The sequence below is a fragment of the Meleagris gallopavo genome, chromosome 8 (genome assembly GCF_905368555.1).
Source record: "Meleagris gallopavo chromosome 8, MGAL_WU_HG_1.1, whole genome shotgun sequence".
In the NCBI taxonomy this organism is placed as follows: Eukaryota; Metazoa; Chordata; class Aves; order Galliformes; family Phasianidae; genus Meleagris; species Meleagris gallopavo.
The window spans coordinates 17,827,406-17,852,517 of NC_139411.1; the positions used below are offsets into that span (position 1 = coordinate 17,827,406).

General features: G+C 38.6%; 1 protein-coding gene across 1 annotated transcript in view; it reads left to right on the plus strand.

The window, feature by feature from the left end:
• The first annotated feature begins 271 nt into the window (after positions 1–271).
• WDFY4 (WDFY family member 4) overlaps positions 272–25,112 on the plus strand; it is a 122,883-nt gene continuing 98,042 nt past the window's right edge. The window contains exons 1-13 of the mRNA XM_031554435.2: positions 272–405; positions 4,700–4,961; positions 9,032–9,146; positions 9,730–9,833; positions 11,135–11,272; positions 11,865–12,054; positions 12,909–13,098; positions 15,080–15,240; positions 15,558–16,010; positions 17,630–17,734; positions 18,886–19,076; positions 21,493–22,103; positions 24,855–24,948. Of these exons, the coding sequence (XP_031410295.2) occupies positions 4,701–4,961; positions 9,032–9,146; positions 9,730–9,833; positions 11,135–11,272; positions 11,865–12,054; positions 12,909–13,098; positions 15,080–15,240; positions 15,558–16,010; positions 17,630–17,734; positions 18,886–19,076; positions 21,493–22,103; positions 24,855–24,948 (2,613 nt within the window). The 5' untranslated portion in view covers positions 272–405; position 4,700. The remainder of the gene's footprint in view (positions 406–4,699; positions 4,962–9,031; positions 9,147–9,729; positions 9,834–11,134; positions 11,273–11,864; positions 12,055–12,908; positions 13,099–15,079; positions 15,241–15,557; positions 16,011–17,629; positions 17,735–18,885; positions 19,077–21,492; positions 22,104–24,854; positions 24,949–25,112) is intronic.

Sequence of the window (25,112 nt, forward strand, 5' to 3'; positions counted from 1 at the left end):
TGTGGTGCTCTGTTCCTGCAGTAGTTTGGTAAACCTCCAATTTAAAAACAAAAGTAACAATGATCACACGCTTTTCTTTGTGAATATGGTTTTCAGAAGGAATTCCTGGTTAATCTTGATCTAGGCAGAGGCATGCAATGCCTGACAGGTTTGTATTTCAACTGAATTACATTGTTTTGGGAGCTTGGTAGGTCCTGAGCATGTGGTTCATTTGTTGTTCTTCACTTCTGCTTTCCTCAGGAAATAAGTGTAGCAGCTCATCAAGTGATTCACAGTGGAAAGTTCAAAGAACAGAGTGAGAGCTCTGCATGCACCAAGGTCCCTAGTTGGATAGAAGCAGTAAAGCTCTCTTTATATGCATGTCCCTGTTGACTGTAAGAGGAGCTGCTGGATCTAGGAGCCCAGGTATGTCATACAATTTTCTGCGAAAGCAAAAGGAACAGATACAACTACTGAAAGGAACTGCAGCATGATTTGCAACTGGTTTATTTTTGTAGAATCATTTTCTAACAGCAAAAGTAATGTAAATTGAAAGAAAAAGCAGAGCTGTTTGTTTGCATTCTATATTCTAGGAATGTTAACAGAGTATTTCTGTTGGTGCTGATAGTGGAAACTAATCAGATTTTGTCCTTATAATGAGCTACTATTTTGAGATAAGTACAATTGCCCTTGTCATGTTCCTTTGAGTTTGTAGAACTATTTTGTCTGACTAAATAGAATTATTCTCTTTACTCTTGAGTTGCAGGGAGGACAAAATACCTCAAAAGCAGGTATTACTGGTACCTGAGCTGCTTCTCTCTTGGCTTCATCAGAGGCATATACAAGTCAGAGAAGAAACTTACCAAATAGATATCTAGACATGACTTTTTAAAACAGGAAAAAAAAATGAAGAGTGAATGCATGAGAGGCAGCTTAAGACACTTTTATATGTTTTTTGAATTCCATGGAGATGATCTTAAAAGATAAACTGCTGGAAAACGGTAGGAGTGTTTCCTACTGGAGTGCAACTTGTTCTTTAAACAGTATTCAACCTTTGCGAAGCTGACAGGTGTTTTAAGATTTCTTTTTATTTTGCATTTTGTCAGTGCTTGGTTCAAATCATCAACCAGACTAGGTCTCTTGTATGAAGTGTTGTGTCAGAAGTTATGAAGGGCAATTCCCTTTCTCAAATAATCTACAGTTAAAATCTACAGGAAATGATGGGTAGGAAACTGAGTCCTGCATCTTAAAGATCTTTGCAGTCCTCATAAGGGAGAAGATAAATAGTGTGATGACATCAAGGTATGAATCTTGTTGGTGTGCCTTTTTAATTTTGTCTCATGAAATAATATGTCAAGTATGATCACTAGACATAGGACTGAAAGGTGTAAATATGAGTGCAAGCTCAGTAGAAGGAACAAGAGTGGTTAGGAGATATAAAAGTAAAATAGTAGATAGTCTGGCACAGTGCTGGTTCAGAGGTACCAGTAAGGATTGAATGGTATGAGTTACAAAGAGGGAATTTGTGGTTGAATTTATGGGATAAACCAGTTCATAAAAGAAATAAAATATTTTCCACAGCTTTTTGGGGGAGAGGTAGTGGAATCCCTATTTCTAGTATTTCAGAAAATTGACTAGCATGATTTTTCAATGAGCAAGCTATCTTGGCTGCCCAGAAGAGGAAAGGGGTTGTAAAGAGGCATTGCTCAGTGGATTTTTAGGGTGCTGTGATCTGTGTGATTCCAACAGTCAACAGTCCTAGTTTTTAAATTTCCTTAAAAAAATTTTTTGCAAAAATTTGGTATCAGACTTCATTGTGTCTAGGTCAACCACCTTGCTGTGAGACCCTTCACTGATAACAAATGATTTTAAATGTTTAAGTGAAATTCTTGATTGTGGTGCAGATTAGGTGTGTGGTTTTTTTTTTTTTTTTTTTTTTTTTGTAGCATTATGAAATCATCCTTTAAACTGCTGGTGGAGTTGAAATCTCAGGTAAATATAATTTTTAATTAAAAATATGTTTTTTAAAAAATACTAATGCTTGGGTTCAGTCATTAAGTTTTTAATATCAACATTACTTGCCTTTCTACCAGCTTTGGTAAAGTCTTTATTCCCTTTCATGTTATCTGTCTGAAAATACAAAGCCTAACTGCAGTGTGATTTCACACAAGCTTCTTTTAGAACAAAAGGGAAAACACAGCAATAAGTTCCACTTCCTCTCTGTTTCCTGACACCACTTTCTGAATGATAGCATTAGGTTTCTTTTGTATATTTTCACTTCTGTGTCTTTTTAAAATATTATTATTCAAACTCACTTTTTCTATAATTGTGATAATTATAACTTACCAAAAAGTGAAAGGAGCTCTTAATTTAAAATGAGGATTAGGACAAATGTTGGGGTGTAGTAGAAAGTCAAAGATTAGGCCTTTTCAAAATATCTAATTTACCCTTATTTTCAAAGATACTTGATTCCTAGACTCTGAGATATGGTGACTGCTCCAGGGGATTAGTTATCTTCCATGAGCAACAGAAAATGTGAACAACTTAAAAGCCCAAATGAATCTGTAGATCAAGAAAGAACTATTAGGATTAAGAATATATAAAACAGAAGATGCAAGTGGAGAGAACAGACTAATAGTATATTCGGTGTCTGACATCTAATTTAGTGTGTCTATTGTAGTCTCAACAACTGGAGTAAATAAGGAGGTAAATTGCATTTGCCATTTTGCTTTCAAGTACTTCTAGAAATTAAAGATTTCAGTGTGTTAGTATCTTATGTAGTTGCCAGGGCTCCAATTCTCTTCAATGTTTTAATAAATGATCTGGATGTAGATCTCAAATGTGCACTATGTAATTTTGCTGATAATACTAAATTGGAGGGAGCTGTTGACTCCATAGAGGGTAAAGAGGCCTTGCAGAGAGATCTTGACAAACCATAGGACTGGGCAGACTCCAACTGCATGAAGTTTAAAAGGAGCAAGTGTTGGATTCTACACCTGGGACAGGGCAATCCTTTGGGTATGTGTAAAGATAGTGGGACAAGTAGCTGGAGAGAAGCCCCATGGAAAGGGATGCAAGGATTCTGGCTGATGGCAAGTTGAATGAGCCAGCAGTGCGCCTGGCAGCCAGAAGGGCCATCTGTACCCTGAGACACACCAGGTCCAGCACTGCCACCAGGCAAAGGGGGGATGTCCCATTCTGTCTGTGCTGTATGGCCTCACCTTCAGTGCTGGTTGCAAGGTCTGGGTGCCACAACATGAGAAGAACATAAAGCTATTAGAGAGCATCCAAAGGAAGCTACAAAGATGGTGAAAGATCAGGAGGGCAAGGTGTACGAGGAGTGATGGAAGTCCCTAGGTTTGTTCAGCCCAGAGAACCTCTGAGGGTTCCTCTCCAGTCTACATCTCCTCAGTAGAGAGTGGAGGGGTGCTGCTGATTTCTTTTCTTAGTAGCCAGGAGGAAAGGCTTGCAAAGTAAATTATGAATAGAAAGAGGAAAAAATTGGTAAATATTTTTGGCTCTGTTCAGGTAGTGCCACTATTGCTCAGGTGCTGGTCTTGTGATGTAACAAGAAGCACTGCATTTCACCCCTCTGCCCTGATTTCATCATCTGTAAAATGACTGCCTCTGTAAAGAACTTTGAGCTTCTTATACAAATGATCAAGGTGAATCTAGGAGATGGGAGTGGGTTACTTATTACTTAGCATTTATTTAAGCTTAGCAGAGTAGTTTCCAAGGCAAGATGTTTCTATTAGGTAAGAAGATGGTGCAACTTGGGATGTGATTGCAGCCTCTTTGAAAAATTGTCTCTGAGCTACGCTCTCATTGACTCTGTAAAGCAGTACCCAGGCATTTTCAGAACATGGTACAGCACTGTGATGACTCAAGTGGGCTGAAATCCTGTACCAGGGCGAAGTATAACATATGACAAATGTTTCTCCCACACAGTCATGAGGAACAGTGTCTTCCTGTTTACTCTTTACAGTCAGCCCTGTGAGTAGAAAAAGTGTGATGTGTTGTTCTGACAAAGATAATTAAGAAAAACAACAGCAGTGAAACACGAGCTGTTGTTGAGGTAGCAAGTTCCAGACTGACACTGTTGAAGGGTGATGAAAATCTCATTGCCCTTCACCTCCTAATGAAGGATTGAGTATAGGCCATGGTAGAATTACCATCCTTTATATTGTGAATGATCAGTATCTGCATCCAAATTTAGGTCTCTTGTGGGACTGTCAGCTTGCTGCAGACAGTGTGCTGCCCAGTGATTAGCATTCATACTTAATGAAATTTATAACCAGGATCTTTTGTGCTATTCTGTTGTAGATTTGATTATGGTAATAATTACTTTTTTTTTTTTTTCTTTTACAACTGAGACAATTGAAGAAGACTGACTCAGTATCAAAGTTGGATCTAGAATCCGTATTTCCTACCTGGTTTATCAGTTTGTCCTTCTAAAGCCCATATGTATTGTGTAGGGGGAAAAAAAACATGCATGTCTCTTGGGAGATAGCTCATTCATCTGATTGCAGGGTGATAATGCTATTGTGCAGAAGCAGGGTGCTTAGCCATTAAAAGTAGAAAAGAATCAGTGGCTGCAAGCCTATGAACATACTAACTCCAATCACTCTGACTATCAAAGTCTAGTTTTTCAAGACAGTGGGATAGTATGGGATGATGTCAACTGTAAATACAGTATCTTTAACTTCATTTCTGATTTCAGTATGGACAAAGCAGCTGAGCTTGTGTGGCAGCTGGAAGATTCATCTTGCGAAGCAGGGCAGCAAGAGCAAAGCCCTGATCATGTTGATAAATCAGAAGTGCCTGAACAGCCTGCACACAGAAAGGACAACCTACCCCAGAGTCATACTCTCCAGTGGGAGACTCTATGCAGACAATTTGTAGAATATGAGCAGGCGGCTCCATTTCTCATCCCAGAGGAACAACAGAGAAGGCTGCTGGACTTTCTTCCCTTCTTCTTAAAGGTTTGTTCTCCTTATTGCCTTTGATGCAGATGCCAAGGATGTACACTGAAGTTCTGTTTCTGTGTGTTTTGTGGCCACATTAACTGCCAACAGAGTTGATTAGTGTATGAACTCTGGCTAGGAGATGGACTCTTTTATTTCATTGAGAGCCTTAACACAGTGTCCTGTTCACCTCTCATCTAACTAACCTGTGTTAGCATGAAAAAAGTATATAGCGAAGCATGGCTTTGCTTATGTGAATGGCTAACTTGCTGGAATATGCTGCTGGTAGAGGTGTCTTTCAAGGTGGGTACACTGAGAAATGGTTACTTCATGTATGCCTCTACTGTTCTCTTACTTAGTGGAGGCTGGGCATAGTTTCTGTCTGGGGAAAATGTGACTGTGGTATGCAGCTAGCTTGGAGAAGTGCAGAGTTGCAGTGTGAAAGGCGGAATTTTGGGGTTAACGGGGCAGCACTAATGTCTAATTCTTGTGCTTGAAAGAGGTGTTACAGATAGGGAAACTGCAGCATGAAAAGTGGAAGGTTATTCTGTGGGTAAGAAAAGAGCTTTGAAGTAAAACACTTCAGTAAATAAGCTACTCTGCCATGTTCCCTAGATCTTTCATCAGCCAACAAGTTCTAATCAGGCGATTTTGAAAGGTGAAATTAGAAGAGCCCTTTAATCAATTGGAACCTTTTTGATTTTTTTTTTGTAGTGTGTGAAAAATGCAGCGAGCTGCCTGAGTGAGCTGTACAGTGACAGGATAGCACAGCATAATCTTGAGAGAGGCAGAAAACCTGTCCTATATTTAAATGTATTGTGGCTGTGTAGTATAGTTTTTTCTCCTGACTTACCTATGATATTTATGGGTGTAGAGGAGATTCTGCACTCTCTCATCATGTAAACCTTCCAGAAAGAAAACAAAAGCTTGTTTTTCATGAAACTGTATTTTAATGATGGCATATTTTATCTGTCTGTACTTATGTGTTTTCAGTGTTCTTAGGTGACCAAGCTCAGATCTGTCCATTCCCTATGTATCTGAGCCAGTTTTCTAAAAAGTAATGGGCAAATGAGGAAAAAATGTTGTTAGACTTGGTAACTATCTATGTGAGAGCATTGTGGGACACAAAAAGTGATGTTACTATGAAGAATGTATTGAAATGTGTGTGCAGGGAAATAACTGCTCAGTGCTATGAAATCCTTGCTGTCCATTGTGGCAAAGGAGAAATAAGTTCCAAACAGTCAAAAGTATTTCACTCAGCTGTGTGAAGAATTACAAGTTTCGCAGGTTCAATCTTGGTGCAATGGAGGGCTTTGAAAATGCTATAGGTGCTGATGAGAGTTAACAGTACTGAACGAGGTAACCCTTTGGTATCTTTGTGATGCAAACAAACTCAGTGTGGACTGAGTTGCTGGTAGTATCTGGCAACTACTACATTTGAATGCAAGCTCACTGTGATCCAAGGCAGTGCAGACAAAAGGAATTGAAGGGTCTGAAGAGGCAATGAGTACACTGCCTGGAGCCTCAGAAGTGGCCTTTTCATTTAATCTGAATCGTTCTACATGTGTTTTGTATAACGACTGAGTAAAACTTCCACTTTTCACAACTTCATCTTCTGAATTTGTTTGCATAGAATTGTGTCCCTTCTGAACCAAGAGCTGTATCTGGACAGTAGAACTGTTCCTGTGTGTGTGTGTGCGTACTCTCCTGCCACTGAAAATGAATCTCAGTCTCTCTCTCCCTGCATATGGCACTACAAGTACATGGACAGACTTGGCTCTCTTGTGATCTCACTGCAGCCTTTTGAACTCCCAGAATTATGGCCTTGAAAAGAGTCAGTGTTCTCCTCTCAGTTTTCAAATAGGGCTCTTCAGAATAGAGTCACGACTGATAATGTTACAGTTTTCTGTGGTGAGACACTGTTTTATTTCATGGATCTACTTTTTAAATAACTAACTGCAGATTGCACTGTTATTTCTCTGAGACAATGAGGGGCAACTTTTCCATTTGAATTAGGATGTAGTTTTTCTATTTTTCCTAGGACAGTTTTCAGAGTTCCTTTCCTTCCTCCTCTTGAAGCTACATGGAAAGCATACAATCCTTAATGCTTTTAAGATATAAATTGATTCCAATTAAGATTGCTTGCATGTATAGTATAGTTTCTCCAGACTGCCCACTCCCTCTTTTCTAAGCAGTGTATTGCAAGTTCTAGGAGTTGATTTGCTTGCTTTGAAGTGAAGTAATTATTTTAAATTTCTAAAGGATATTACGTTTACAAAATATACTCTAACATTTCTTGTTAGCTTAACGCTTTCCTTTTGTGTTCTAAGAGAGGGATTCTTCACCTTCCGTTTTCTCAAATTTATCAGAAGATCTTTGAGATGCTTTGTAGGCATTTAGGACCAGATGTCTGCCTCATCATGTCCTTTCCCATAAGACCTTTACTTCCTTCTTCTGATAGCTTTCTACTTTACGTTGAGTCCCTCATTTGGCCTGGAAAGCACATCTTTGTTTAAGCTGTATCTGTTATAAAGTTCTTCGTTATATTAACTACTCTGTTTCTTCTTACTTGGGCTTTATGCAAGTCCTCTTTCTCCCTTAAGGGTTTTATCTGTTCTTTCCTTGTTGAACCATACAGGTGCTAATGCATCACTGTCTGAGAGGTTTGGATCTTATTGGATGTAGAGAAGGCACTAACTAGGAGCTAGCTGAAATGTGGACGCTCATTACTCACCAACAATCCTTCAAGCAGAAGGAGAAGAGAAAAATGTCAGCTATTTAGGAGTAGGCTGGGAGACATTTTAATGTGATCTTTGTATCTTCCCTCTTGGTGCCTCAGAAAACATTAGAATCTTCTATTACAGGGATGGCTTTCAGCTTAGCATTTCTCCATTCAGCTCTGCTCAAACTTCAGAGGGAAATGTCATCCTCCTTACATTGAAACAGTTTCTTGTTCAGCATAGGCAATTCTAACGTAATGCTCTATAAAACAGTTGGGAATCTGTACTTTGCTGCCTGTTCCCTCAGCCTGTGAGTAGGAAGGACAGATGGTAAGAGCAGACTAGGAGTTTGTGACAGAATCTTAAACATGTAGAAACAGCCAGGCTTAAGAGGAAGAGAGAACAGATTAGGTTGACATCACATTACTTGATTTTCCCCTGAAGGCAGACATTCTGGAACACAGTCAGGTTGGTTTTCTTCCAGATACAGATCTTTATATGTTAAAAACTAATTCGTTTTTAGAGGAGACTGTATTTTAGGGGTTAGCATCTGACTCACAGGATGATCACCCATGGAATTAAACCAAAATGCTAGTGGCCTGATCTGTAAGTAGCATTGTTATGAACCTTTGATTGAATAATGTTGTTAGTTTAAAATGAATTGCTAGAGACACTGTGTACCTGCATTTCACTCTCATGTAGCCTTCCAAAAAGAGGCACTTCCAGAGAAGACAATTATGTGAAACTCTAATGAAGTGAAACAAAAGTGCTTGCCTTACTGCCTAAGTTGTTCTCTGCTTACAGTTTGCTCTGTGTAGGTATGAAACATCTTCTCTGCAATCTGCCCTCAGCAGAACAAGGAGGAACAAATAACTTGGAAAAGCACTAGCATGCTTTTTTTGATACAAATAATTATTGGCACAGGGGCTATGACAGACACTTACACAGTTATGATTGTATCCACTGAAGAAAATAAAGTAATTACTGTCTGGCAGATGCATTACATGATTCACACAGAATCATGGAATCACAGAATGGCCTGGGTTAGAAGGGACCTCAAGGATCATGAATCTTCAACACCCCTGCCACAGGCAGGGCCACCAATGTCCCCATTCAATACTAGACCAGGTTGCCCAGGGCCCCATCCAATCTGGCCCTGAATACTTCCAGGGACGGGGCATCCACAACGGTAGTTCCAGGTAGACTGTTGTATTTGTAGTGTGAGTGCTTCTACCAGTGCGTTTGGAAGCATTAGACAAACAAGACTGGAAATTTATGGGGGAATTTTATGTTTATTGGTACTTATTAATCCATCAAAGACATGCTTTATCAGAAACATTTTAACAGTTTTTCAAACTTGGATTTCAGGCTTGGGAACAGTCTGCTGGAGTAATTGTATTCCCTAGCGTTCAACTGCTAGCCAGTGAGGTTTCCAAGCTTCTGACGAAGGAGATTAAGAGGACCCTCAATGGCAAATCTGCAGGTAATGATTCCTGTTGCTCATCCACTGGGATTTTGCTCTCATCTGCCTGTATTCTATGCTGCAGTGGTATGCTTAATATGAAGGAAAGAAAATAAATAAATAAATAGAAAATGCTAGGTGTAGGAAGCCAGACCTTCTAGAAGGTGTCAGCTAGCATTGGTCTTGTACGACTGCACTGAAGATCTGGCCTTGTATGCCATGCTGACCTTATTTCAGAACTTGCTATGCAGTGAAAGAGTAGGCTACACTTAATATTCCAAAGAGCTTTCTATAATGTGAAAAATACTTGCTAGCCCTATATGACTTTCCTGGTGGCTGTTATGCATTCTTTGCACCAGTCAGCTGGCGAATTTCATGTCCTGAGATGATATTCCCAGTGAAGCTCATCAGTTTATGAAAAGCATTTTACATAAACTGGCCTGAGCCTAATGTTGGATCAAAACCCTTTAATGTATTTTCATTCACCTCATTAAGCTCTTGCTAATATAATTTTATAAAATTTGTCAGATCTTTTAAGAAAAGATCAGTGTAATATTTTAACCTTTCATTAAGGAATTGAAGTTTAATGTTTTTGTACTAACAGAGGAAGCTCGGCTGGCTTTGGAGCATTTGCTACAACAGAAAGGGGAAGTAGAAGATGGCCATTTGCTCCTGAAATCAGTGTATCTGCTCTCACGGACTGACTTGGTAAGAGAAATAACTACAGGGGATTTTTTATTTATTTATTTTTTGTTGTTGTCGTTCTGAGAGGCTGGGTAGCTGCCCCAGCAGTGAAGCCTTATAGATCTTATAATTTTTGTGTTCTTCCTAAAGCTTTATGCATCAGCATATCTCAGGTACACAGTCAGAGCACATGGCATGGTTTATATCTGAGGCTTTTCTAAAAGAAGGAAGTAAGTGCTCTGTGTTTTCAGATGCCTGATGAGCAAAACAAGAAAGGAATCTGTTTTTTCTAGTCTTCCTCTGATTCTTAACTTTTCTTTTGCTCCAACTTATGCAGCAAACGGGTAACTGGTAAGGATCTATTTGTCTGATAGCACAGTGGTTGGATTTTTATTTTGAAGCACTCCAGAGTATGTAGAGTCTGTACAGCTGCTCTCAATGCAGACTGCTATCAATACTACAGCCTGGTACTAGGGTGTGAGGGGTATGTTTGCCCCTGGTATCCAGCTGTGCAGTTTATCTTATTCAGATGAATGATTCTAGTAGACCTAGTCTAAGTCACAAAGGGAAGTCTATAGTTAGACACAGAGTGAAGTTTCTAATGAGATTTGTGCTTTTCAGATATAAAATGATGTTTTTTGTAGTACAGACTCTCACAAAACTTCATATCACAAACCCCACTCTTTTCTTTAGTTTGCTGCTGATTTTTATTTTGATTATTGCATGCCATACTGGCACCCTGGGGTGCCACTTCTCTGAGTTGTACAGAGTCATCAGTGGAAATAGAAAGAAACTAAGTGCTGAGAAATACTGCAGAGAAACAGTGTCTTACATTTATAAAAGGGATAATAACTGTTAGTTATTTGGTAAGTTAGAAAAATAACAGAACTATAGCTAAATTACCTCTATGCTGAGTCAAGGATGGATTGGAGAATTCATACTGTTGTCCTTCCAGGCTTCTCTAGCTACAGAATATCTCCTTTGAGCTAATGATAAAGAAGGCTCTGTCATAATACTATTTTAGCTGTTAGTTTGCAGGTTGCGTGCTTTATCAACTGCAGATATCCTTACGCAGAGTATGGGATCTGTCAAAGCTATGTAATTCTGCTGGGATGGAAAGTCCTAGGAACAGCTATGGCAATGCACAATCAGTGTGTTTGCTTCTTCTAGGCAAGTTTGTAGAGCTGTGGTATGATTGCGATGTGTACTCTTAAGAATAAAACTCTCAAGTAGCCAATTCAGCTTTCATGACTACTCTTAGTGTGTAGAAACAAGGAAAGCACAGCTGGCTTCAGGAGGGGCTGACTCTTCTTTTCCTCACTTAGAAAACAATGTGGAACATCATTGGATCAGGACTTCCAGCTGCTCTGTTGCAATGCCTGTACCTTTTCTTTACTTTTCCTCTGAAAAGAAACACTGATGGAGAGACAAATGAAGATGAAACTCAGAAGATGCTTGTTGAGGTGAGATACCCCTCTGGGAGCTTCTTCCTCCGAGTACTCATATGTTTACTTGGCTTGGGATTGGAGCTCGTGGTGATTCAAATGAGCAAAGAAAGGAATAAGATAGGTATGAAAATTATTAAATAATCTGAGATTATGCAGTAATCTCTGTTTGTGTTTAATAAAAAAAAGTAATTAAAACTGGAAAAAACTCCAGAATATCCTACTAGAAGTTGTTGTTTTATCTTCTGGTACCTGTATAAAAACTGTGGTGTTTTATTTTTTAATGTTTATATTTCCCCATTCATCCCCCACTTAACTTCTCCAAAACTACCGATGGATGGAGCAACCAATGGTTTAGATTTTTGTTTCTCAGACCTGGTTCACAATACTCAGTTCTCATTTTACAATACAGTTCAGATGTTTGGTAGGGCTTTGATACTATGGTGCTGTGTAGCAGTCCCTGTAAGCTATGTGTGACATGCCCCAGAATTTTCTGCTGTTTTGTTTTTTCAGTGCATGTGTATGACTGTACGTTAGTGCTGGCCTTCATTTCCCTTTATTTCCCAAGCATTTGTAAAGGTGTTTATTCCAGCTGTTTTTTTCTTTACAGATAATGCTTAACATGTACAGAGAGGAACAAGGTGTAGAGGAACTTTTGGCAGCTGATAAGCTTCAGTCATTAATTATAGCAGCCGCTTCCCTCTGGGACCAGTGTAGCCATCCATGGAAAGTACCCACAGGCCTTGTGCTGCGAACAATTTCAAAGGCTCAGACCAAAAACAGCATCCTGTACTTACAAGGTGTGGCTTCACAACTTGGCTTCTCCTTTCCTTGAGGTTGCCCTGAGAATGAATTCTCAAGAAACTGATCTCTAGGGTAGATTTTTGTTTCTACGTAATCTGGTACTCGGTCAGCTGCAAAGAACAGACTCTTGATTTTCTGGGCAAAAACATTATTTAGTGCCTATAGACATCTGGAAACCGAGGATTTTTCCTACATACTCAAAAAGAAAACTACTGGCAAGGGTCCATGTCACTTAATCACGCTAATGTAGACTAGCAAAAGATGTATTATGGTTTTTATTTATTTTTAGGTAATGTGACTCAATGTATGGGGCTTGTAAACATTCTAAATTGATAGATTGAGGAATAATAGTTTTAAGTACTGAATGGTTTAGTAATTTGGAAGCTATCCTGGAAGGACTGTCCATCAAATTAGACAAGAACAACTAGTCCTCGTTGCTCAGAGCAAAATGCATATGCCTCAATACATATGCCTCATTAAGCAGAAAATTCATCTGTGAATTCTGCACAGGATGTGATTGACTTAGTACATGACAAATGTCTGCTTCCCGCTTATCTTCTACTAAGGCAGCTGAATTCACGGATTATGAATTTGGGTGGGTGGGCTTGGTGTTTATGTTCTTGAGAGTGAGCTTCTCTGAGTTAAGCAAAGGAATGTGTGCGTGCTTTAAAAACAGACGTGTTCTGCATTTAGCCTGAGGTAAGGTAAGTTTAATGTTCTGTTTTTTCTTTTTGGAAAGAGCTAAATGTCTTATTGAGAAGCAAACTTGTTTGTTGTTCCATTTTTATCAGTAACCTTGGACTTATTTGACTATCAATTCTTAAATAGCTGCTTTTTTTCTGCCCCACAGCTGTAGACTGTATTAAAATAGCTGTTCAGAATCTCTTTAAACTGGCTGATACGCTACCTGCTTGTGATGTGTGTGAAGCTGTTAGTATTGTCCTGTGCTTTGTGAAAGACTCCTATCCTATATCATCAGCTTTATTAACAGAGTTTGAAAGTAATGATGGCTACCAACTCCTGCTAAAAGTTTTACTGAGGTAAGTATAGAGGTGTTCTGTGGGTTTCTAAAAGGTGGTAGAACTTCATTTTCAGAGTTCGTGGTGGTGTGTTCTTAAATGTTAGTTACATGTGTAATTCTGTGTGGATGCAAAAACAGTAACAAAGGCTCTGATGTTGGATTTTTCATTGCTATTTTAAAAGGGAGGAAGCAGTTTATAATTTCTGATACAGTTAATTTTTGTTATGGTTTCAAGAGGAGCAGTTTGTCTGTAAGTGGGGTAGGGACTTAATGAACATGGCAAAGGTTCTTCATCAATTATTAGTATTAGAAGAGAACTGAAATGAATTTGAACTGGAACAAATTCCCACTGCTTCTCTTCCTCATCAGTAGTACAAAGTAGAAGCTTTTACTCTTGTTATTTGCATTGACTAATCAAGTTCAGAGTTTGATATGTCAAAGTAGTACATTATACCACTTCCCCAGAAACACTTAGAATCATTGTTCTTGTTTATTACTAGATGAGGAGAGCACTTCCAGATCTTTGTTCCCGTTGATTGTTTCCTTTCTGACTTTGCCTGTTCTTGTACTACTACTCAAACATGCTAAAGAACTTAGGTCCCTGACTAGTGTCATACACAAGAGGCATTTTGTAAGTTGGATCTAGGGGTATGTGGTTTGGATGATGAATCCCAAGATGTCTAAACATATTATTTCTGATGATCTTTTGCAGGGCAATAAATATGACACCTACAATTGGATCAAGTTTTCTTTCTTTTTTTTTTTATGATAGCGTTTATTTACCATGGAATGTCTAACTTTCTCTTATAAATAGGTTGTGCTAAGAGATGGGTGTACAATCAATGAATGTACAGATGTTATAGTTATGAGATGTACCAGAGAGCTTGGCTATGCAGTTATTACACCAAAGCAGAAAAGATAGGATACTTACCTGTTTCCTGGACTTGCTTATGAAACTCCAGTGGAGTGGATCTCCAGAAGAGATCCTTCCCCACTGGTAGTCAGCTCTTAAATGGGTCTAGGAGAGGTGGAGCCAGGCCTTCACCTGTGCTCCTGTGGCTGACTCATTGCTTGCCTCAGGTAATCAATCAGAGGTTCAGGTGGTGATTCAGCAGTTTCCATACAGATGGGTATTTCTGATGAAGCTCTAATGATATAAGAGAAAGCATCTAATGTTTATCAGTAAGGTTTCTTTTTTTTTTAAACTGATGTAGACTGCGAAGATTAAAAGAGTATACAGATGTTCAAAGCTGCAATTTCATGTCTACTTTCCTGAACTATGCCAAGTTTCTTCTTGTCTGATGCTTAGAATTTGTTTTTCAACAAAGAAAATCCTGATGATCACACTATTCCCTACTGGAAGCGGACACTTTTTTCCTTTGCCAATCTTTTTTTCTTACTCAGCTTGAAATGTTATTTTCTTCTGAGAGATTTTCCTAACTTCCAGTGTCTATTGCTCTGCCACTAAACCATACCCAGATGCTGCAGTTTTCCTCGAGAATTATCCTTCCTCTATGCAGTATTGAGTAGGATGACATGAAAAACAGTTGTATCAGACTTTTGACAGGCACTCTCTTCAGTCTAAACTATGGCACATCTAGGATCACAGCTCAGCCTATTTCACTACTTAGAGGAGAGACATGCTGTGTTTTATATTTGATTCACAAAGCTCAAGCAATACAGTGTTTTTCTCTTCCTAAAGAGTGAGCTCTTTCTATTAGTTATCACAGGAGATTCCTCCCCTTGCCAGCCATGTGTCTGCCTTTACTTTTTAAATGTAACCTTGGCTTGGATTGTGAAAAAGCCCTGGGAAATGTTCCACCAAGCTGTGAAATTACAAGGTGTTTCAAGGATGGTTAAACAAAGCAGAAAGATGACAAAATCAATGAGGAGAGAGAAATGAGTAGTAGCTCTTGTGTTCAATGCCTAGTGATTTATCCAAAAAATTTTGTATTGCTAAGGCTGTCCTTACATGTGACTGTCCCAACCTTTGTTGCCAGATGTGAGGGGTTGCAGCAAAATGAAGGAGATCCCTATCTGAATGAGATTCTGGACATGCTGACTTGCCTTACAACCTGTGGGAAAACTGAACTGAAAGTTTCTGGCAATATTATACATCCACAATTACCTCAGTTTGATTATGAATGGACACGGTCTTCTGGTACGGTATATATGTGTGGCAATGTAGGTGGGTAGTAAAATGAAACGTTGTTGTATGTCTTTAGATGGAGGAAGGAGTATGAGATAACATTAAGTGCATAGATCAGTGGATGTTACAGAAACCTGAATGTTACCTACACCAAAATGAACTGATTGTCAGCTGTAAAGTCTTATTTCGGGTTGAGGATGTGTGTCTGTGAATCTTGTTTCTGGTCTCGAATGTGATTAAGCACTGTAATTGCAGTGCTTAAATAGCACTGATGTTTTAAAAACAGAACGTACATGAAAAAAGGGGTATCTCACTTGTTTGTCTTGCAGGAATGACAGTCAAAAACCTCCAGGCTTTTCAGGTTTTGCAGTCAATTTTTCAGAAAAGTAATGATCAGCACCTGTGTGGAACAGTCTTAGGAGCAATTGGTACCATATGGGCCTGGGACACTGTGAACTTCTTTCTTCTGGAATGGACACTGCAGCCTATCAACCAGTTTATTGACATAATCCATTTCAAACCACATCCAGTCCAAGTCCAGTTCTTCAGACTGGTAGAGTCAATTGTTTTAGACCTGTCCTACATTCCCCATGAAATTCTGAAGAAGGTTCAGTATTTGATAAAGGAAAATGTAGTGCCTTTCTGCACTTTGACAGCTCTCCAGTGCCTTCTCAGCATTACCAAGAAGGATCTGCTATTCAGCGACATATTCCGGGACTCTGGGCTATTAGGCCTACTGCTGGCAGTTCTAAGGAAGCAAGCCAAAATCCTAAGGAAATCAGGTATAACTTAACTCATTCATGATGAGTGCAGAGGCAGGCGTACCAATAGGAATGAATGCATCTTTCTGCAATTAATTTATACGTTTTATATACCAAGTAGCTAGATTTGTCTGGAAATCAAGTGGCTCGAGTTTAAAACTGGGATGTTTTTGTCATGCCAAGCCCTACTAAGGTGCCCTCTGAAATCTTAACTGTATATCATTCTGTGCACTTTTCTAAGGAGTTCATGCACTGCTCTTTACCAGTGTACAATAAATTACTCGGGAGGGTATTGTTCATCCCGTGCTTCTATAACTGATCTTGACTTGGAGTTCTCCGAGATTACGACTTGCCAGTATAGAAAGTTTTTCACAGTATTTAGTTCCTCTGAAAACAACACTTAGTTGGGAGGACTGATTATGAAAGGTGGCTTCTTGAATTTTGGCCGTATATTAATCACAATTACTGCCACCCATTGTCATCTGATATAGTTATATCCTATATAGTTATTTCACAGGAAGGTAATAGTCCAGGTGTGGTAACTGTTGAGTTTAGCTGATTTATTGTATACACTCACATATCTGGAAGGTTTTTTTTAAACTGCTTATTTATATGAAATGTGATAAAATTTTGTCCTGTATGAATTGGAAAATTCATTTAAATTTCAGTATGATTGTTATTTAGTCAAGAAGAAACCCAAAGTACTAGATTTAACTTCTAATGGAGCAAGCAAAACTGAATCATTTTATGCATTTATTTTAAGCAATATATTGAATATGAATTGCAACAAATTCTACAGTGTGGGTTCTGTTAACTGCAAGGAAACAGATTTGTGTTCTTGATATCAGAGAACTAATATTTTTGAGAGTTCCTAAATAAGGAATGTCAAGATAAATACCACAGTTCTTGGCAACTTAAAATTATCAGTTGATGTATTTACCAAGCCTTAGATTGCTTGGTGATGTAAACAGTACAGAATGAGTGACTGAATAGTTAGGTAGCTTATGACACTGGATACATGAATAAAGAGGGGCAGATGAGAACACTGTGAAGAGGTCATCGCTTCCCTCTCTTGGTATCCAGAAATTTAATCTGCGCACTTTAAAGTCTTTAGATCTAACAAAAACTTAACTTACACTGCCTGATCCTGGAAGTGTTTGCCTTTGAACATGCATGAACATGGATGGAGTTCTTGTTTTCCACTTGCAGTTTATGTACTTAAGCACTCCCTGTTGCTACAATATTTTACCAATTTACAGCTCCGAAGGCAAAGTGTTTCTTTTATCATGTGTGTACCTGCTAGGTATCACCAAAAAGGGAACTACATCGGCTTTATAAATGGGAAGTAAAAACACAGATATTATCAGTATTTTCTGTAGTTATGCAAGAGATGTGAGATGCAGAGCATAGAGTCAGACCTGTGTTTCCCAGTCTCAGATTACATACTAATCATTACACACTGCCATGTCTGTGTTTTGTTGCTTGCCTTTGAGTTCAAGTAGCCTATAAGTAATATTTAAGATAGAGCTAGAATTTGCTGGAGGATTGTTTTTTTTGTTTTGTTTTGTTTTTTGTTTAAGACACTCTACTACACCTAACTAAATCTTATATAATTTCTGTTGTTAACAATACACTGATAGCTGGAACCTCTCTGCCTGGTGTGGAAGAAGGCACTGATAAGGAACTAAATGCTGTAATGCTGAAGATGGTGGCTGCCCTTACTGTGGGATGTGTGAGAAACTCTGGTAAGAAATGATGCATGACTGCATGAGCTTTGTGATACTATATGATAAGTGGTCATGATGCCTCTTAAGAAGCATGAACAAATTTTCTGGCTTTTGTGCTTCAGTGAGAGGTGTTGCTCTAGGAAGAAACGTGGTAAAGGTACCACATTCTCCACAGTTAATCTTGCTGTAGTAGTTGCTCTGCTTCCTTCCATGTGGGTACCTCTAAGATGTTTAGCTGTGGAAAACAAAACAGTGCATGTGAGTTTTGTGTAATGATTGTTTATCCAGTCCTTTTTCCGTGTTATCTAGTATTTGAAATCCTGATGTGATCAGGCATGGATTGGCTCACACTCATGTATACAGAATCATATAATTGTTTGAGTTGGAAAGAACCCTTAAAGATAATCTTGTCTGCCACATCTGCAATGAACAGGGATGTCTACACATCTACAGCTTGAACAGGTTTCTTGGAGCACTATCCGGCCTGACCTTGGATGCCCTGTCCTTGGAGACATTCACAACTTCTCTGGGCAACCTGTGCCAGTGCCTTATTACCTTTCTCATTTAAAAAAACAAAAAAACAAAAAACAAAACAAAACAAAAAAACCCAACAACAAAAAAGCACACCTTTTTTAATCAAATCTAAAACTCCCCTCTTTTAGTCAGAAATCACATTTTCCCTTTGTCCTATCATGACAGACCCTGCTAGAGTCTGTCCCGTTCATTTTTTAGCTTCCCTTTAGATACAATACAGTTTTGGCACGCTTGGGAGAGGTTTTGTGGAGAGTCTTATGGAAAAGTGTAAGACAGGAGTGAAAAGGATCTTCTGAATACCGGAATCCACTCAGTACATTCAACTTGCATGGTGAGAGTGTATTTTTACAAACAAGTCTCCTTCATAAACTGGAGGAATGTTTGATCTGAAAACTAATTAGACATTATTTCATGCATTATTGTATTGGGAAATGACTACTAATGATTAGAGACGGTTGTCATCCTGTCATTTTATTCCTACTTGTGCTTTTCGGTTTGTGTCCTTCAGTTTAACTTGCTCTTCTTGACTCTCTTCAGTATTTGTAGAAATGTGGCACCATACACTGAAAATATGCATTTGAGAACTACAAGTAAAGGATAGTTTAAGTAACAAATGATACCTTACTTGTCCCCAGTTGTTTTAAAGGACTATGGAATGGTGCCATATATCAAGATATTTTTGGATGATGAGTGCTACAGGGGTGCTACTCTTAGCATATTGGAGCAGCTATCAGTCATCAACTATGAGGAATATATGAGCATTGTTATTGGAGCACTCTGTTCTTCTACTCAAGGGGAACTACATCTGAAACTAGATCTGCTGAAGGTAATTCACATGGCTTCCAAGTTGCTTATTGTTTTCTTGGAAACTGCTTGGCTTGTGGCAAATTGCTTTTAATCTTATCCCTAGCGCTGTCTTTTTCCAAGATGGTAAGAGCAGAAGTGGAAAAAGCTATGAACTAGTTTTTGATTCTGCTAGATCGTTCCTCTTTTTTTTTTTTTTTTTATCAAGGTGTGTGTGCACAGTAAGCACTTTCACTCAGTATTAGAGTGAAGTATTTTGAAGGCTTAATTAGTAATGCAGGGCAGAGAAACAGAGGTGGCAAATATTAGGGCTGTTGTAGGTGCAGCTATGTAATGTGAGAGAGAAAAGACAATCTAATGTGAATGAAATGGAGATGTGGAGAGAGGATGTGAGAGGAGGTAGAAGAATAAGATGGGGAGATAGTGTAGGCAAGCATGAGGCTAACAGGTTGATTCTCATACACTTCCAAGGTTGATTCTCATACACTTCCAAGGTTGATTCTCATACACTTCCAAGGTTGATTCTCATACACTTCCAAGGTTGATTCTCATACACTTCCAAGGTTGTAGCTTTGCTGTCCTTATTTTGGTAATCTCTTGGATACACCAGTGTCAGGGAAAAAACAGAGGTAAATTGGTGAAAAAGAGAAGGTGTGGAGGGTGAAATTAGAACTATTCATGGTCTCTTTTGTGTGTATAGTCTTTGATCCATTAGCAACTGAAACAGGAGAAAGAATCCACATGCTTTAATTTGGTTTAGTTCATGGACAGCAAACTGAAAAGCAGTGGTATGTTAGCATGAAATTAAATCAATGTTTACCTTCTTTATTAAGTGTAAATGGAATTCACTTTTCAGTGCAATATAGCAGCTGCTTTTGTAATAAAAATACCATGTTACCCTAAACTTTGTTTCATTTTTGTTTTTATAGCTTTGATATGAAAAAGTAAACTTAATATTTATGCAGAAGTTGAGTACAGTGTCCAAACTAATATGAAAATAAATGCAGCTTCAGTGTCTAATTCTGACAAATGATAACTGTATTAAAACATAATGTAAGCAAATGAATTTATTATCTGTGTCTATTGGGACTGTGATTGCATTATACACAAATTCAGATTGATTTGCTAATATATATTTAGCTGTTAAAGCCTGAGCCCAGATGTAATTAGGAGTGCCGTATTCCAGTGTGGCATGTAGACAATTATGAGGAATAACAAATAATGGAATGTGAAATAAATTCTGTTAACGTTAACTGAGTTAGGGGGTTTCCAGCAGACATCAGTTTTATAGATTCAAGACAGAGGAATACTAACTCATAGGCGATTAAATTCTAACTGAGTTAGAGCTAGAGGAAATGTGGTTACTGTTGACCTTCTCTGAAATGTGTTAAAGCCATCCTGATAACTTCAACTGTGAGTTATTAAATTTACTCTCTGTTCAGAATTCTCTGCCTGGTTTGATACATTATCATACAAAACTGAATGGCAGTAATGATGTTTTCCTTCCCCCTCTAGTTCTAGGAACCTTTTCTTGCAGTCATAGATCCCATTGGAGGGAGATATATTTGTTAGAACTGCTCCTCTTCAGCAGGTTGTGAAGTGAATCTCTTTCATTGAATTTCTGAAGGAAAACTTGATATTTAAAATGATCTCATGCTATGTGAAAAGATGCAGCCTGGCATTTGGAACATCTCTGGTTCCTAAAAGGGCATCATCTTTGCAAAACAAATAGTGGAACATCTGAAAAACCTGAGATAAAATACATTAAATTACAGTAGACTGTTTTCCAACAACCTCTTGGGTTTTTTTCCCACTGACTTTACTTCCACTGCTTTAGCTCTTAATGACTTTACTAGATTTGTTTTGCAACGGCAAACCTGTGGCATTAAAAATTTACAAGTGGAATACATTGGTTTTTATGCTTATGTACTATTGTCAAGTAACACTTAACATATAACCTGATTTAAGCTCTGAAAATAGAGAAAACCTGTGGACTTAATTGTCTTTGGATCTGACTTCAGGGCTTCTTTTTTTTTTTTCTTCCAGTTTTTTTTCAATCTCAAGATTTCTGGAGAGCGTTTGAAAAGATTGGTCAGAGAATAGGTAAAGGTCTGAAACAATACCTCCAGTCAAATTAGCTAGGATATACAACTTGATTTCTTTTCTTTATTCCTGTGAGCACTATTCCCTACCTCACAGGATCACTATGTAGATTTTCTCTTGAGATTGTTCTGATCTTGGATACTTGACTTTAGAGGTACATGGAGAAAGGTAAAAAGAGAAATGCTACACAGTGGTGTAACCAATAATTTTTGTTGTTGATAGTGAAGTTTCATTGAAAGAATTTCACAAAAAAACCTCATGATTTAAAAATATTCTACATATTTGCCCTTTATTTTAAGTTGTTCTTTTGTTTCCTTTCTTCCCAATGTTTATAGTCACTCTTAAGAATACTGAACAGTCCCAAAAGTCATTCTGCATTCAGAACTTGCAGTGGATTCAATGGACTCCTGTCTCTTCTCTCAGACATGGAAGGTGCCTTGCAGGATCCTCCATATGGGCTGTGGGCAGCAGTTGGACAGAATTGCATATTGGAGCTTGTTTTCTATACACTTCAGGGGATAACAGCAGCTCTGCACTTGGACCCTGTAAACAGCAACTTCTTTCAGAGGAACGGCCTCTTTGAAAAGATGGCAGAGGATCTTGGGTCACTTGGCTGCTTCTGGACACACACAGAATGGCACATCCCTCTAAGCCTTGAGAAGACAAGGACATTTACAGAATTTTTGGATGCAGCTTTCTGTTCTTCAGAACCTTTCCCAGCATGGCTGAAGAACTGCATATGGATTCTGAGTTTTCTTGATCATATGATCAAAGGAACCCTCCATCTGGAGAATTACTTCAAGGAAATAAATTCAGAGATGGGTGAGGCATCAAGAGAGGATCAGGAGGGAACTCAAGCTCATGGGGAGCATCCTGTTTTTTCCGAAAGACCAGTCAGTGAATTACGTGCCTCTGCTTATGGGTTATGGGGAAACTTCGAAGAGAAGTAAGTTCTGATTTAGTACAGGCAATATAATAAAACTAGTAACTGCATTTTATATGGTAGTTAACAGGCAAGGTGTGGCAAAAGTTCCCTAGAACAAACAATTCAGTCATACAGTCCCAAATCCCAGGACATCAGAAATCATATATTTTTGAAAGGTTAAGTAATGGTAAGCGTTACTGTTTAGTGGAGCAGTGGGATGCAAAAGGCTGAGAGTTATGCAGTTAGTGCTGAAGATTCTGGCGCATGCAGTGTGTGAGCAGGACTGGATTCTGAGGAGAGGGTTGTTGAGACTTGAAGCTAGCATTTAATGTGTTTGAACATTCCCTAATTGATTTTGGCTTTTTTAATAATATGGAAAGATGTTTCCAGTCATCTGATAAAACAGAAGCTTTTAAATTGTTTTAAATTCTCCCCTATTCATGTGTGCCCTCATGTGCCTGTGCCAATTCATCTACTTGTACAGCACAGAGAAAAATGAAAAAGGAATCGTCATGAGCATTACTGATATAATGGAGTATGGCAGTAAGGAAAGGCTATATTAGAAATCAGCGTACTTTCAGCTATAAATCATTTCTGAATTATTTGTGCTTCATAATTTTTTTTGAGACCTTAAACCCTTGTCTGTGTCTGCAGTCCTTTTCTCAAAAATGTTTCTGATTGCAACTCCAGTTTAAAAAAAGTTAAGTTCAATGTTTGTAATGGGCGATTCCTTCAATCTTTGTTTTAAACTAATCCTCACTCATCACTATATACAAACAAGGCCAAATGTGTTCTGGGAAATTGTCAATTTTCATGACATAGAGAGTGTATACTTCTCCAGTAGTAATTTTTGTTTTGAAAATAAAACCAAGAAATCACATTCTCAGAGCTCCTGCAAGCCTGTAGTTCCCCTAAAGCAGCTTCCTCCCAGCTGTACTCCACACTCACTTCCTCCTGAAACCTTCAGCAGGGAGCTATGCAAATTGAAAGGAGGAACTTGTGTGCAGTCAGTGTTGGTGGCCTGCAAAGCCCTGTCCTGTGACATGGATTTAACATGCCTTGAAGAGGGGGATAAGGTTATGATGTGGTAGTTCTAGGAGCCTGTGTCTCTGACATGGGAAAATTAGCATTTATACTGGATAATATTCATATCCCTTTATTTACACTGTTCTGTGCAACGAGCTGCTGGGTAATGGGAATTCACCCTTTCCTTCCTATCTGAAAAATGGCTCTCTATGTTCCTGCTCTTGTGTTAATGTTTGAACCATCTTCAGTTTTTCCTTTTGATCATGGTGATTTGAGACTGCTTGATGCAAGCTATGTTAGTAAGACTGACCATACTTTGGGAGGGAAGGGGCTTCTCATGCCCACCCCAGCAGAATGGTTGCTGCAGCTGCTGTTGGGTGGATTAACTGTGCTAATGGAACTTTGTAGCTTTTCATTTTATCCCCAGGCCATCTTGTCTTTTAAGTAATGACTAGTGCTGATCCATGCACTAGTCCATTGGGATCCATGCAGCAGTAGTGATCTATTACGGTTGTAGCTAAAACTACCTGACCTTGAGGCACCACAAACTCACAAGCACAAACTGCATTGGCTACATGTCTTTAATATGGGAGTACACCAGTAGTGTAGGGATAAAGGGAGTAGTTGCTTGGATTAGTCAGCTGATTGGATATTCCTGAGACTGGGATATTTGTAGGAGCGAGGAGTTGGTAAATGGAGACAGCTTTTCTGCTGATACCAGCCAGCAAATGAAGGCATCTCAGAAAACTGCAGAGGACAGAGATAAGACTGTGATACAATGATCTGATATTTTTGAGGGAGTGAGTGCTGACAGGATGAGATTGGTACTGGTCCGGCTTTGGATTTTCCTCATTTGTTCTGAGTTCAAAATAGTGCTAAGCCTACCAGGCAGTGTTCAAAGTGAGAAAACCATGACAAAGACTTAAATATTTAATGATTTTATTTATTTTTCAAAGGATGATCTTACTTCTTTGTCGTCTGATGTTTATGATTTTGTAGGTCACGTTTTACATTTGCTATGTGGCATATCAGAGAAAAAATTCATATTTGAAAGGAATGATGGGATTCTGAGGTAACAGCATTTCTTCAATGATCAAGTCTTCAGAAAAATTGTTGGTTGTTAGAACTGTACACACTGCCTGGCATTTTACTTTAGTGTTAAAGCTGGATAAATTGTAGGCTTTGGGAAGTTTTATTACAGCAGGCTTAAGCTGAAAATGAATTTCCTAGAGGGGGAAGAAAATACAGCAAATGAGCTACTGCTTTTGAAGTACTATTTCTTAAGGGTGCAGTAGGAGTTGTTTGTCACAGCGTGGCAGTGTGTTACATGTTACTTGCTGTTCTAAGACATTTAGAATAACAGGTGTTAATAATATTTTATCTTCCTTTATATCCCTTGTCCAAAATTTTAATGCCTGTTCTTAAACTCAGTGTGCCTCTAAAGCACACTGTGACACTTTTTTTTTTTTCTGCCTAATTTTGTCTGTTAGGTGCTGTCTTTGCTTTCCTGACAAAATCTATTTGGAGCAGGTGTTTCTGACAGAGTGCATCACAACTCCAATTCAGAGGTGCACCCAGAAATAATTCTCTGATCCTGCTGAACCTGTGGTGCCTGGAGTAGTTACTGTTAAGAATGCTGAGCCTTGTTACTGCCAGGCAATTTTAAGCTGTACTCTGCTGGAATATTGGACAAAATCTTTGATGCTGTTAATGATAATGTTAAGTCTTACATGTTTTTTCCTGCAGGTGGGAAATGAGGGACTGTGTCATTGTAAATCCAGGTGCTGTCTGTGTTATGGTGAGGCTGCTGCCCAAGTTGTACAGAGAGGGACACTCTCAGGTGAGTATGAGCCATATAGGTTGTCTGCTACACTTCTCTAGCTCCATTTTTGAGATTTAATTAATATTTCCACATTAGAAAAGAGTAGAATTTATTGCGGAGTTTTGGCAGTAACAGTGTAAAATTCCACTCTCAGACCAGATAAGAACAATTAAAATTTCATG